Source organism: Aplysia californica, unplaced genomic scaffold (assembly GCF_000002075.1).
Source record: "Aplysia californica isolate F4 #8 unplaced genomic scaffold, AplCal3.0 scaffold00588, whole genome shotgun sequence".
Lineage (NCBI taxonomy): Eukaryota > Metazoa > Mollusca > Gastropoda > Aplysiida > Aplysiidae > Aplysia > Aplysia californica.
In genome coordinates, this window is record NW_004797858.1 from 76146 (window position 1) to 91073 (window position 14928).

The 14928-nt window shown below is 40.0% G+C and overlaps 1 protein-coding gene across 1 annotated transcript; it reads right to left on the bottom strand.

Moving 5' to 3' along the window:
* Positions 1 to 6366: 6366 nt before the first annotated feature.
* On the bottom strand, positions 6367 to 14231 carry LOC101856603 (metallophosphoesterase MPPED2). Its single transcript, XM_005107248.3, has 7 exons — positions 13002 to 14231; positions 12021 to 12166; positions 10866 to 11005; positions 10084 to 10181; positions 8890 to 9005; positions 8327 to 8437; positions 6367 to 6553 (listed from the first exon to the last, which is right to left on the bottom strand). The coding sequence occupies exons 1-7, from the start codon at positions 13394 to 13396 to the stop codon at positions 6369 to 6371; spliced, it is 1191 nt and encodes a 396-aa protein (XP_005107305.1). The 5' UTR covers positions 13397 to 14231; the 3' UTR covers positions 6367 to 6368.
* Between the last annotated feature and the right edge of the window lie 697 nt (positions 14232 to 14928).

Sequence of the window (14928 nt, forward strand, 5' to 3'; positions counted from 1 at the left end):
AGACAGACAGACAGACAGACAGACAGACAGACAGACAGACAGACAGACAGACAGAGACAGACAGACAGAGACAGACAGACAGAGACAGACAGACGGAGAGAGTCTTCAAATACATTCATTCATGTTCTTTATACACAACAGACTTATGTAAAACGGTGAGTAGGCTACTTGGCTCTGAGTTCCAGTTGTTGACCTCCCAGAAAAGACGTTTCGCCTCCCGTCTGCGAGTAGACTATGTCTGTGGGCTGTTGGCGGGTGCTCTTGTGTGGTTTGCTCCTTCTTTCTCCTATCAAAATATATCGTCCTTATAATCTCTGCTTCTTCTTTTTGTGTGTATGTTACTTTCTTGGTAACATATCTAGATCTAGCTCTATTCTTCGGCACTCATTGTGTTGCAAGTGCCGTAAAATCATATGAAAAAAAACCCAACTATGTCTGTGGTACCTATTGGCGTTGTCATGGATATTGTTAGTTGACGTGTTTTTTTTTAAATTAAAAAAATCAAAAACAAATCTATGTGTTTTTAAGTCTCCATCGACGCAATTTAGAACATTGAGGAGGCGGGCTTCGACCCTATACTATACTCTTTAGGGCTAACCCGGGCTGAGCGGGATACAATGTCCCAGCAGAAAGACTGACAGAGAGAGATACATGTCATCATCACTCAGTGCCAGATCTGCGACAGATATCGGCGATCATGGTTCTCCATTCATTCCTTTGTTCGAATGCTCTTAAAAAAGCTACGTTTCCCTGATCTTTCCCCGTTACGATTCCCAGTTGTTGTTTAGTTGAGGTTCCCTAAGCAGGTTGAGATACATGTACTCAATACAAATTCTCCCACCGGGGAATGGAATCAAACCGCCGTCGATTTTTGCATCGGGGACAGGATTGGGCGGCTCATGTTACTTTTTCCAGCATTACTTTAAACAAATTTACATTAATTACTCAGCCTGCCTTAAATTTCCGTTACTTTTGCTTTCTTCCCGTTTGTTGCGAATCGTGGCCGTGGTTTTTGGCATAATTTTTTTGGTCCGCGAATCGCGGGCGCAATTTTTGGTATTTTTTCAAAAGAAAAAAGCTACTTGATAACATACATATTTAGACATGTATTTTGATAATTTTAAGGTGTGCGAGTATAGTTATTTTCATGCAAAGAATATAAATATAAAGTACATTACATACTATTTATAATGCTGTTTGTCTTTTATTTTCCCATCTTTGTTGTGTTTTAAATCTGTTGGTTTGTAAGTTCGTTTTATTATTCTGGTTTGTTTTTCTAATTTTTGTTGTGTTTATTTAGAGTAAAGTAATTAAATTTGATGTTGTTCCTAGCCTTTTAAAATGTATATAAATTTGTTATGTTAGAGCGCGTCTCGACCAAAACCGAATTTTGAACACTGGCAGGCCCTTGAGTGTGATTCCATAAAATTTACTTGTAACACCATGTACTTTATCTTGAATTACACACGTTTAGGGTTAAAAACGGCCAATCTTCAGATAGGTGGACACACGGCTTTATTTGTTAATTTTTGTAGTTGTATATGTGCTGTTCTAGTTTTGATTTCATTCTGTTGGGAAACCTTTATTTATCACGATTTTACACTCTGTGAGGCTACACATGATATTCTGGATGCTTAAAACAGAGCACAAGAAATTCTGGTGCTTAAGATTTAGTTACCTCTATCACTATTATATTGCTATACGACGTCACGGAAAGTTGAAAGCTTGAAACGTAAAGGTAACTTTTATAGCAACTTTTGCCATTTTTGAGGCAACTTTTGGACAAAATAATGGCAACAAACCCAGATGCTAGAAATGACTGTCATATCACTGGCATAGAAACAGCACCAGCATTGCCATTAGGCATGGTGGTAATAATACCACGTCTCACTAAAAACATCTTCATCACCTTTTCTTCATCATCACATTAGCATCATCTTTCCTGTCCTCCATCTAACCATCATGTTGTTGTTGTTTGTTGTTTTCAAATCCCTTTAGCTGCGAGCATTTCGCTCTTGGCGGCGCAATGCCTCCCTCAAGTAACTACATGTCCTTGTCATCTGGTCAACGCCAGAGGCCATCTAACCATCATAACACCACCATCATCACCCTTACCAGCACATCAATAATATTACAAAGACATCATCCTCACCACCATAACACCACCATTACCCATTCTACCATATCAACATAACATCATCCCCAGCATCATATTCATAACACCATCACCACTCTCACCATCGCTACCCTTACATCAGAATCACTGTCAGCACCACCCAAATAACTCATTACAATTCCTGTTTCAGTATGGAATATGAACAGTATTCTTTGAATTCCGGTGGCAATCAGTTAACCCTATCCGTATGTCGTGTTTCACTATCGTATCCATACGACGTGGGCAACTCTGTGCTACCACTTTCCAAAGATGAAATTTACTCATTAATCCGATAGGGTTAAATAAAACAGAAACAATAGTAACAGAAAGATATATAGTAAGTGTACTGATTTTTCTAAAAATGTTTATTCAGATGTAAAGACTAATAATTATTATAATAATAAATAAACAAAAGCATGTGGTAAAAAAGTATCTCTCTTCCCCTAGAAAGATAGCAAAAGTATATCACAGGAAAGAAACTGCTGCCACAAAAACAGCCGGAACTTTACTTCTCAAGCACACAACAGGACAACAATAGAACAAAAATCAAATTCACAAACTTGAAATCACTGAACTGTTGCCTTTGTCATGTGTGCAATTCTCCCACAACTGACTCTCAAAAACTGTCAAACAGAACATCAGGCTCAGTCCTGAGCAAGCCAAATCCTTTTTTACAAAGAGAACACAATAAAAATATGTGAGGCATCGTGGTGAAATCAGGCGCTCGTCAAAATAGTGAAATTAAAGAACCAGGCTTTTTTCTTCCAGTTAGGCAATTTTTATCAAATTTTTGTTTTTTAACTCAACACCTTGTATGTCAATATTAAAAGCATATTTCCATGCGAGTTTTACTGAAAAACGTTGATTAAACCCACAAAAGATGTCATTTTTTTCATTTTTCAAGGACTCTCAAGCTCTTGAAGTTACCAAACTTTGGTGGCCATTTTCTCGCTAATTTTACCTCTAAAACCCAAAGTGACCCCACTGCCTTCAATCGCAAACATCTTGACATCTATTCAAGATAGATGGCTACTTATTTCATTGCCAGCAAGGCAAATGATGCCAATAACTCCACAAGCCCAAAGATTAGCAAGCGCCTGATTCCACCATGTCGTGACACACATAATCATGGTCCGGTGTGTTTTGAATCATAAGAAATCAGATTTTTTACATAGGTGAAAATGTGACCTTGGAGTTGGAGGTTTTTCCGTTGGGGTCTTCATTTGAACTTTCGTTTGTTTTCAGTAGAGGTTTTACGGCGTTCGCAACCGCATAAGGTCATATGAGTGCCAGAAGATTAGAGGTGTTACAAGAGAGTAACAAACATAAAAAAGAAGGACGGGAGATTAGGACGATAGATGTTTGACAGGAAAAAAGAAGCAAACCACACCAAAGCACCCGCTAACCACCCACAATTTGAACTTTGAGTAATTCAACAAAACTTTTCTCTTCCAAGAGAAAAAAAAATGATACCTTGTACATAGGAAAATTGAGCTTAAGTATATGCCAGCTATAAAACTGGTGGTTCAATTTCAACATCTATACAAAAAACCAAGCCACAACCGAAAACACATACACACACACACACACACCCTCACACACACACACACTGACACACACATACAAACACACACACACACACAAGCACAACATGTGTAAATGTCATGAGTAAATTGATAGACAGACCAACTATTTATTCATCAGCTGTTGAGGTTATTGAGGTTACCAAAAAACAAACAGACTTGTCATCCCAGAGCAGAAGTTCTTACAAAACAAAGCCCTGTTTTGTGGTTTTTCTGAACTGGAAGGCACTCTCTTCACGTCAAGCTCCCTCTCTCACTCTCTTTCTCCCCTCTCTCTCTCTCTCTCTCACTCTCTCTCTCAATCTCTCCCTCTTCCTCACCCATTCTTTGTCTCCATCTCACTCATTCTGTGCATAAAGAGGTCTCCAATCAACTCCTCTGTCATCCAGACAGTCAACCAGAAGGCTTAACTATAAATATCAACATGACGTTGTTTTCAAATCCTTTTAACTGCGAGCATTTTGCTCTTGGCAGCGCAATGCCTCCTTCAAGTAACTACATGCCCTAGTCATCTGGTCAACGCCAGAGTAGAGCAGGCTTTGTAAGTCTGTAGGTGTATGTAGGAGCCTGCGTCGAAGAACTACTAGGTTTGGGCAGTGAAGGAGAAGATGTTCAACGGTCTCCTCGTGGTAGTCACAGTGCGTGCAATGGGGTTTCCACATGGGGTTAATTCTGTTTATGTGCTTGTTTGTGTATAAGTGTCCTATAAATATCGACATAAAAGGCCTTGAACATCTCACCTCCATAGAAAAAAACAAGAGACCAAAGAGGAAGAATAAGGCAGCCAGCGGTTTCCACACTCTAGGTAGATTGAAGGAGAAGGGGATCCAAAGAGGAGAGGGGAAACACAGCCATCTGTGCGGACCAGTCCGACGGATCTCCACCAGATTATGATGGAGACTGTAAGCAGACAGACTCTGGGATGGATCCTGAAGAGGGGGGTGGGGTGGGGGGGGGGGTGGGGGGGGGAAGGGGAGCAGAGATGGACATGTTCTGACAGTGACCCCAACACTGAGGACAAGGTGTGACAAAGTGTGTGGGGCAAGACCAGGACAACATAAGGCTTTTTTTTTTAGAGCATCTGAGCAGAGAAATTAGTGGCAAACCATGATTGCCAATCCCGCACTGGAAAAGCACGGGCTGCTTTCTTCATATCTTTGAAAAGGATTTGGAAGACCAGAGATATCTCACTTCGAACAAAGCTGAGGATTTTCAATTCAAATGTGATGTCGGTCCTGTTGTATGAATGTGAGACTTGGAATGTATCACAGACTTGCATAAAGGGGATCCAGGTTTTCTTGAAAAAGGGTTTAAGGAAGTTACTGAGGATCAGTTAGATAGGGTCACCAATGTGGAAGTGTTAAGGAAAACAAGACAGATTCCAGTCAGAGATGAGGTAGGAAAAAGGAGGCGGCGATGGGTTGGACATACTCTCAGGAAGTCAGGCAGCTGCATAACAAAGAAAGCGTAGGATTGGAACCCACAGGGTAAAAGATCAAGGTGAAGACCGTGTGGAACCTGGAGAAGAGTCACGGAAATTGATGTACAGAAAAGTGGGAAGATATGGAATAACATCAAGAGGCTAGCCCAGGATAGAGAAAGGTGGAAAGTGTTTGTCCGTGGCCTATACCCTGGTGCAGGGTGAGAAAGGCAATGGTGATGATCGTCAACATTTGTTTCAGATATGGCACTTGATGATGATACCAATCAGGCTAAATTACCGGATTCTATAAATATTTATTTAGCTTTTTGCAGGTAGAGGACTGACCAGCTGATGATGGAGACAATCAGCCCACCCACACTGAAATGGACCCTTATGAAGAGGGGCAAGGAAGCATGGAGCATCGCGTCTTTCTAAGAACTCAGTTCTACATTCAAGTATTTAAGGGGGTGTAGCTATGGTCAACACCCAAATGCTATAGTTTTTGGTCTAACGCTTGCTTTTCTGCATCAAAGGGGGTGACATAGTACAAAAAAGGGTTACCAAGCAAAAAATTCAAGATTTTAGCCATAACAATCTCGAACCATCAAAAATAAAGGATTGGTTCAGCATTTTTAAAACCAATTTTATATTTTGTCAATCATCAACACTCATCAAGATAGAAGCCTAATATTTGGCATGGCGATTACTGTTGGTAGGTAGAACAACCTTACAGAGTCAAATTTGAATTTTCTGTACTGACTTGTGAGCCTTACAGTCCTTGCTGTGCACCACATTCAGGTCTCCAATGTTTTAAGATTTTGTAAAATAAAACAGGCCTAAAACTCCAAATGTGTACCATAAACAGCAAAAATGCTCCTGTAAAGTTATAGAGAAATGTGTATAAAAGATTGTGTCCAAATGTGAAACACTTCTGACAGTAACTTTCTGAGATCTACTCAAAATAGTGTTGCAACCTGGTCAGATAAACAATTCTGAGAAAACTGCAAAGAGAGATAATTTTTGGTGAAGATTTTCCTACATTGCTGCCTCTCTTAAATGCATTTTCAGCTATTTATAAGTTTGATAAAGGAATTAGGCTTCTAAAGATGGATCCTTGATATTGGTATCTATTAAGATACTCCAAAATCCGAAAACTGATATTTTTTCAAAATTTTTACTGATCTGACCAGTGGATCCCCTTAAGTATTCAAGGTAGAGGACTGAAGGTCTTAACTTTGATGCGCTTGCTCTTCATACGGTGAAAGTCGTTGACCGTGATGGGGGCGGGCAGGGGAAAATCAAACACGACTGGGGCATGCACGGGGCGGTAATTCTTGTTACAGACAGCAGCGTTGATGTAGGTTGTTGTTCCGTCGCTACGGATACCATAGCCTGAAACACAACAAAATTGTTTGAAAAATGTTATTATAGATGGCAGCACTGGTTTCAGGATATTGGTGGCAAGCTCTTCAATTGTTGCAAGCACAGAATGCAACATTATTCAGGAAAGAGAAAGAAATATTTGACTCTTTTAAGAATTATACCCATATTATGTATCTTTTCTTGCTTTTTCTCAATACTAATAGTTTGAATTTCGACAAAATGTTTCTGGAACACATGCAACTGATACCACAGACTAACCCTATCCGTACATCCTGGGGTCATTTTGTACCGCGGGGGTTGTATTCTTCACACTTTAGAATAGATCTACTTCTAGTACGAAGATGTCTTTGAAACTTTCAGTATTACTCAAAACATCATTTTGACAAACTGCTATGCAAAGCGTATGGATTGGATTAACGAGTAAATTTCCTCTTTGGAAAGTGGTGGCACAGAGTTCCTCACGTCGTATGGATATGATAGTAAAACATGACGTATGGATAGGGTGAAAAAACTGAAATAAGAATAAAATTCAAAATTTTGACCTAATTACATCTGAGCAGCTGCCCAACAATATGTAGCGTAGTCATATATGTATACCATAATAACCTGAAAGGAAGAACAAAAAAAGTTATTTATAGACTGCAGCGCTGGTGTCTGTATATATAGCAATACATTAGCTACGGATGATATTATAGTATACAAAGAGTAGGTGGGGGGCAGACTGTTATTGTTAGTGGCATTGGTGTAGAAAAGATTCAGAAAACAGTTTTCTGTCTGATTGTTTGTTTTACTTTACAAAGCACTTCGACTTAACTTAAGAAGGGAGTTTATGTTTAATGGCTTTTTATTTCTATGATTGATTCCACATGATCCTCCTTAATAAAGGAACGTACGGATTGAAATTAGAAATACAAAATAACAAGTATAATAGGAATTTTAAAAAGAGAGAAATGATAACAGGGATCATAATAATATGAGTTTAAAAATAAAAATCTATAAGCATTAATGACTAGCATGAGAGCTTTGCTATCAAAACAATGTATTTGGTTTATCAAAGCAAAAATATATTTTGTAAATTTGTCAAGTAAGGCCTAACCTAAACAAGTGGGCTGGCGCTCAAATGACCTTATGCAGTTGGGAGCGCGGTGAAACCTCTACTAAAACAAAAAAACAAGTGGGTAACAGGGAAAGATCAGGGAAACGTAGCTTTTTTAAGAGCATCTGAGGAGAGGAAAGAATGGAGAACCATGATCGCCGATGTCTGTTGCAGATCTGGCACTGGATGATGATGATGATGGTCAAGAGTAATGACCAATGTTTGGTATAATGACAATTAATAGACGACCAATGTTTGGTATAATAACAATAAATAGCCAGTCTAAATAACAGTTGAGCATTTACCTTCAATGTTAAAAACAATCAGGAAACGACAAATGCAGTTTTTGGGACACCTGAATAGACATAAGGGTCTTGAACATCTCGCACTCACTGGCAAAATTGAGGGCAAGCGAGGCAGGGGTAGGCCCAGAACAACATACTTAGGGAACCTAAACAAATGGGTAACAGGGAAAGATCAGGGAAACATAGCTTTTTTGAGAGCATCCGAGCAAAGGAATGAATGGAAAACCATGATCGCCGAAGTCTGTCGCAGATCTGGCACTGGATAATGATGATGATGATCAAGAGTAATGACAAATGTTTGGTATAATGACAATAAATAGCCGACCAATGTTTGGTATAATAACAATAAATAGCCAGTCTAAATAACAGTAGAGCATTTACCTTCATGAATGTGACCACACACAAAGTACTTGGGTTTGATTCTGCGAGTGACCGAGTTGAAGAGTTCCACACAGCCGGCGTGGTGAGATCTCTTCGTACGGTCCCCAATGCCTGCAAGTTGAAGTGAACAGAAATGAACAACCTCGATTTTTTTTCTCTACCTCTCTCTCTCTTCATCCCTGCCCCCCTCCCCTCTTTCCTTGTATCCCCTGGACTAAACCACCCTCCCTTCCTCCTATTCACTCTCTCCTTGTTCCTGCACCCATCCCCTCTTTCCTTTTTTTATCCTCCTTTCTCTTTCTCTGACTCAATCTCCCTCCCTACGACCCACTCTCTCTGCCCCCCCCCCCCCAACCTTCTTTTTTCTCTCTCTCCCTCTCTCTCTCTGTCCCTTTCTGTCTCTCTCTGTCTCTATCTCTCTCTTTCTCTCTGTCTCTCCACCACACTTTTACACTCCCCCCTAAACACACACACACACACACACACACACACACACACACACACACACACACACACACACACACACACACACGCAAACACCTTCCCCATTCTCTCTCACTCACCCAGCGGTGGCCCATGACTGAGCAATATATCCACTCCTTTGGGAATCAAGTTGTACATCTGCAGCAGCTGATATCCTCGGGGCAGGCCAAACCCATCACTGGCATACACAGGCATCCTGTCCGTGGGGAAAATTAGTTTTGATATAAAAGAAGTCACAAACTATTAAATTTACATCAGAGTAATTGTCTCTACCTTTAATTTTTAAACAAATTGTGGAATGCTTGGTCCCAACAGTGATGCAGAGTTTTGAGTTTCAAAGTAGTTGTTGTAGCTGTTTTTATCATCATTTCTATAGTTGTTGTTGTTGTTGTTGTTATTACTATTGTTGTTGACATTGTAGTCATTGCTGTAATCGTTGTGGCTATTGAGGACAGGTTGCCATTGCACACAGAGATCTGAGTTCAATTCCTGAGTGGGGAGAATTTTAATCACAGGGATGTAAACAGGTTTTGAAAAAAAAGCTGGAAAATATACGGCGCGCCTGCACTGACTGAAATAAGAATACAGTATTACAACATATAATCTCTATTTAGTACACATAATATGTAGGCCAATTGTTTATAGTAGACTTTCGTTAAAAGCTGGAGCCCAAATGGCAAGTTGGCCGGAAAAAACCGGAAGATTTACATCCCTGTAATCAAGTATCTTAGTTTTTCTGCTGGGATGTTGTATCCTGCTCAGTCTTGATCGGTCCTGACAGGCAGGGATGAAGCCCACCTCCTGAATGACCCAAACTGTGTCCATGAGGGTGTAAAAATACCTGCACTGAAAAAATGAAGCAGCTAGCCTACCAGTCTAGCATCCTTAAGTATGGCTAGCCTGCCCGTATAGCTGTACTTAGGTTAGGCCCTATTGACCGAAACCAGTTGAGTACACCGGTCTCATTAATAATCATTCAGGTTTAAAATACATGCTCTGTCAGTAAGGCACCTTTTGGTTTCGTCTCAAATACAAACAGGCCTATTTTAGTTTAGGTATTGCAAACTAAAATTTGTTTTACAGTTCAGTATGCCTATTTTTTGCTGTTTGTAAGTCTAGCCATCATTATTAAGTACGGTTAGCCTAGCCATCTAGCTGTCATTAAGTACGGCTAGCCTCTTCCTTGAAAAAAAAAAAGAGGAAAGGTTGATGATAAGTCCGCACGATGAAAGTTCAAAGCTTCCCCCTAAGCGTAAAAGAAAGAGGCGACTTACCAGGGACATCCGTAGACCTTTATCCCACAAAACTCTATCATGGAATCTTGCAACAGTATCCCTCGGTGTAATATACCTCTCAGATACCTCAGCTCTTCCTGTGCAGAAAGGTAAAAAAAGAAGCATTAAATCTAGTCCAATTGAGAACTAAATCTCAAAAACAATTCTTTCTAGCTAACTATAGAAAATATCATTGATAAAGACTCAAAGCTCATGATAGCACACAACAAACATTTACAGGAGAGCCCCCAAAAAAAGTGCTTTCTAGAGCTCAATTAATTTTGTTCTTTATCTTGATCACGTGACATATTTTCATATTTTCAGCTGTCAAAGTGAATTTTTTATACTACAGTGGCTTGTATACATGGTGCCTCTTAATTCCAAACCAAAATGTTAATATCCAATAATCCTACAGTTACCAGATCTGGAACTTAAAGCAACAATGCTCTTTTTTTTAAGGTTTAGTAAGTAGTAAGTGTTTAACGGCACTTGCAACACAATAAGGCCATATAAGTGCCGAAGATTAGAGGAGTTACAAGAGAGCAACAAACACGAAAAACAAGGAGGGGAGATAAAGACGATAGATGTTTGATAGGAAAGAAGAAGCAAACCACACCAGAGCACCTGCCAACCACCCACTCACACAATACTCATTAAATCAAGAATACATTCACCAACAGTTGGCGTTGAGGAAAAGGTTACAGCCTTGGCCTTGTCCAATATTTGAATAAGTTTTTCAACAGCACAGAATGTGAGACACGATATACAAAAGTAAGACTCACTGAAATCTCTGAAGAGTTATCTCCCCTTGGCAAGCCTTGCTCGCGTCGTGCATGTCCTTTATCGAAACCGTGGCCACGCTGGTCCAATGATGTCTCGTGGTTGCCTGGGATTATTATCTTCAATTTGTGGGGAAGTTGACCTGGAAAAGGAAAAAGGACAGGTGAATTTTTAAAAAAACGTGATAAACGAATTATGCTGCCAAAAAGAATCTGCACCAGAGAGGATCAGCATCAAAGGAGAGATCGTTAAGTTTAAGTAGAGGTTTTACGGTGCTCGCAACTGCATAAGGTCATATAAGTATGAGCGTCAGAAGATTAGATGTGTTACAAGAGAGTAACAAACACAAAAAAGAAGGAGGGGAGATAAGGACAATAAATGTTTGATAGGAAAGAAGAAGCAAACCACTCTAGAGCACCCGCCAACCCCCCACAAGGAGAGATCATGGCCAGGCTCTTCACCATCACACACAGAAGACATGAGCTTGACTCCTGAGTGGGGAGGCTTTTTATCAAGTGATCTCCACCTTGCATAAAGTAAAGAGGATCCAGGTTTTCTTGAACAAGTGTCTAAGAAAGTTATTGAGGATCAGATGGACAGACAGGGACACCACCGAGGAAGAGTTTAAGGAAAACAAGACAGATCCCAGTCAGAGATGAGGTAGGAAGGAGGCAGTGGCGATGGATTGGACATACTCTCAGGAAGTCAGGCAGCTGCATTACAAAGAAAGTGTTGGATTTGAATCCACAGGGTGAAAGATCAAGGGGAAGACCACGTGGAGCCTGGAGAAGAATCACAGAAATTGATTTACAGAAAAGTGGGAAGGCATGGAATAACATCAAGAGGCTAAACCATGATAGAGAAAGGTGGAAAGTGTTTGTCCGTGGCCTACACCCTGGTGCAGGGTGAGAAAGACAATGATGATGATGATGATGATGATGATGATGATGATGATGATGATGATGATGATGATGATGATGATGATGATGATCTCCACCAGTCTGCTGAATGTTGTATTCCTCTAGGCCAGGGTTGGCTCTGACAGGCACCATTGAAGAAGCCTTCGTCCAGGAAATAATTGAAGACATATTGTTAATTGCTCTGATATTCTGACCTTCAGAAATCATTGATGGAGTGTAACATGCTAGTTTACTGACCTAAGAAATCGTTGAAGGCGTGTAGTTCTGGTATACTGCTGTGCATGGTGAAATCTCCAGCGTGTAGCAACACATCTCCATGAGGCACACGATGCACAAAATCTGAGCCCTCCACACGGCTGTGCGTGTCTGACATACAGACAAACCTGAAAAAAGTGAAAGGAGGCATATTTTACATATGTGAGGCAGCATGTTGAAATCAGGTGCTCGTCAAAATAGTGAAATCGAAGAAACAGGCATTTTAACCGCCAGTTTGGCAATTTTTGTTTTATGGCTCAACACCTTCTATGCCCGTATGAAAACACATTTCTATGGAAATTTTACCGAAAAACATTGATTATTAAAGTTTTAAAAAAGTGATTTTTCAGTTTTCAAAGATTTGCAAGCTATTGAAGTTACCAGACTCTGGCAACCATTTTCTCACTAATTTATCTATGAAACCAAGTGACCCCATCTCCTTCAATCGCAAATATTTCGACTTCTATTCAAGACTGATGGGATTTTTTAAAAATCGAAAGCAAGGCAAATGAACAAACTTTCAGATGATACCAATAACTCTTCATGGCCAAAAATTGATAGGTGCCTGATGGCAGACTCTCATCATAGAAAAGCTCCCCATCAATTGCTTCAGACTGTTATTGGATTCTGTGAGAGGATTGCTCAAACAAACTTTCTCTAACTGGAAACTGACAGTGGCATCTCAGGTATTCATCTGTAGTGGAAAAGAAAAACTCGTATTGAAGATAAAAATGGGTAAAATTCTTTTATCAAAATCAAGGTGAATGTACAAGTTTTCAGGCGATCCACATGCCCAAAAATTGACAAGCGCCAGATTCCACAGCGTCATGCCACAAATAGCCAGAGTAGCATTTCTAGGAGATCTTGTAATAAAAGCCCAGAAGAGAAACCCAAAGGAAAAACTGAATCAGAATCAAAATTAGGAATGAGGCGTTACCTCAGAATTGATCTTTTGTACTGTACCTGAGAAAATGCTTCCTATCCCCCTCAACAATGAGTTCGTCTGGCTTCATGTCCCGTAGATCTGGCACCTTGACCTTCAACCTCTCCCAAGCATCGGCTGGATACGAAGAGTCTTCATCAATCTCAATAAAATCTTCATCAATGTCTTCTTCACCTTCACAACAAGTTGCAAATCCATCCTGTGGGTGTGATGCTCCTTCAACACCATGGGCACCAGCCCCACTGCTATTTACACACTCATCCTCAGCCGACTCTGAACAAAGTCCTTTAGGTAAACACTTGACTTTCTTCTTAGGCATCAATTTCGGCGCCGAATGAGTAGGATCGTCAGGCAAATCATCGCCAGTTGATCCTGGAGAAGCTCCTTTACAGGGTGAAGTCTTGGCTTTGTCCATCTTTTAATTTGGGGATGAATGTATAAAGGCTGCTAAGAATTATTAGTAGATCTAGATCTAGTTTCTAATCTAGACTTCATGAGGTTACAATTCAAAACTATAATTTCTGGAGAGTCTTCGTCTTGGTACGGGATCAGAGAGAATACCAGGAAGTAAAAAACTCAGCTCTCTCAAAGGACACAAACGTCTCCTGTCCTGAAGTCAGTTCTGTCACACTTGAATCAAATTATTATCACACTTTGCTTTAGTAAGACTTAGACAGGCCTAATTTTTAATTTGCATTGCTTAGACTTAGATCAACAAAGCCTCAGCTGTAATTACGCTACATACTCCACACAAATAGTTTTCATCTTGACAGTTAAGTTTACAGTACCAGTTCTACTTCACTCGACACACCCGGTGCAGCACACATCACACGATTGTTTACATTTTAAAAATAAATAATTACATAACAATAACGACACGACGACCCCGACCTCTTATCCGACGATATTTTATAGCAGAAGCAGACCTTGGCTTTACTTGTTTTCAAAGGACTGGGATAAAAAAAAACAGCCATGCAGAGAGTAAGGAGGGGGGTCATCTGCACATGATAACACAGGGAAAATAAAATGAACCCCGGTAAAAGGTAAAAGGCTACTCTTTTTTCAACATCATCTCAAAGACAGTGGCAACATCGAGCAACATCAGTTACTATGTTTAGCTTCGGAAAGGCGGAAGTAGAATATTATGGTCTCCAACAACGATCATTTGACCGGCTTGTTGTCATTTTACCAGTGAAAGGAATCCACAGAAATTAAAAGAATTATGAGTCGAATCACGGGGAAAATCAATATGTTTAGCTGGATAACTATTTAGACAACAAAAGAAAACTCAGGACCAATCATTTTCACCATATGATATAGGTAACGTAAAAAAAGTAACACAAACATTGAATTGTATAGGAGTCTGATACCTGGACCAAATAATGTAGGTGTAGCTTAGTTCTAGCAGTCATGTAATAAAAAGACACGCAAGGAGTTTCGTTCGAGGTTTTAACAGGACGCACCTTAGAATTAATTTTTATTAAAACTACGACTTATTTTTATACTAGTCTTTCTCTGTCACGCATCAGTTCAAGTTTTTTGGAGTAAATTTTCTTGGATATCTGTGCCTCTTTAGCTCTTTACCTTCCCAAGGGAAAGTAAGATGTTCAAGGCCTTTATGTTAAGTCAAGGTGCCTTAATCATTAGGCCTATAATCTTTGCTGTCGATGGGTGACGGTTAATTTTGAGGAACATATCCCTCAGCTCCAAGACCAGACATCCACACCAGGGCAATGCTACCGACTGAAGTGCTTTTAGGCCATTTCCAAAGGTGGGATATTAACCTGTTCATATGCACAGCATCCGAACAAAGGAATGAATGAAAAATCATGATCGCCGATGTCTGTAGCAGCAAATCTGGCACTTGATGATGATGATGATGATGATGATGATGATGATGATGATGATGATGATGATGATGATGATGATGATGATGATGATGATGAT

What these genes read in the sequence shown, in the direction of transcription:
- LOC101856603 (XM_005107248.3), bottom strand. Translation starts at nt 13,396, where the DNA reads ATGGACAAAGCCAAGACTTCACCCTGTAAAGGAGCTTCTCCAGGATCA. An exon ending in GATAGGAAGCATTTTCTCAG is followed by an intron (nt 12,167 to 13,001) that starts GTACAGTACAAA and finishes CACTTTTTTCAG; the next exon opens with GTTTGTCTGTATGTCAGACA. An exon ending in GTGTGGTCACATTCATGAAG is followed by an intron (nt 6,554 to 8,326) that starts GTAAATGCTCTA and finishes GTTGTGTTTCAG; the next exon opens with GCTATGGTATCCGTAGCGAC.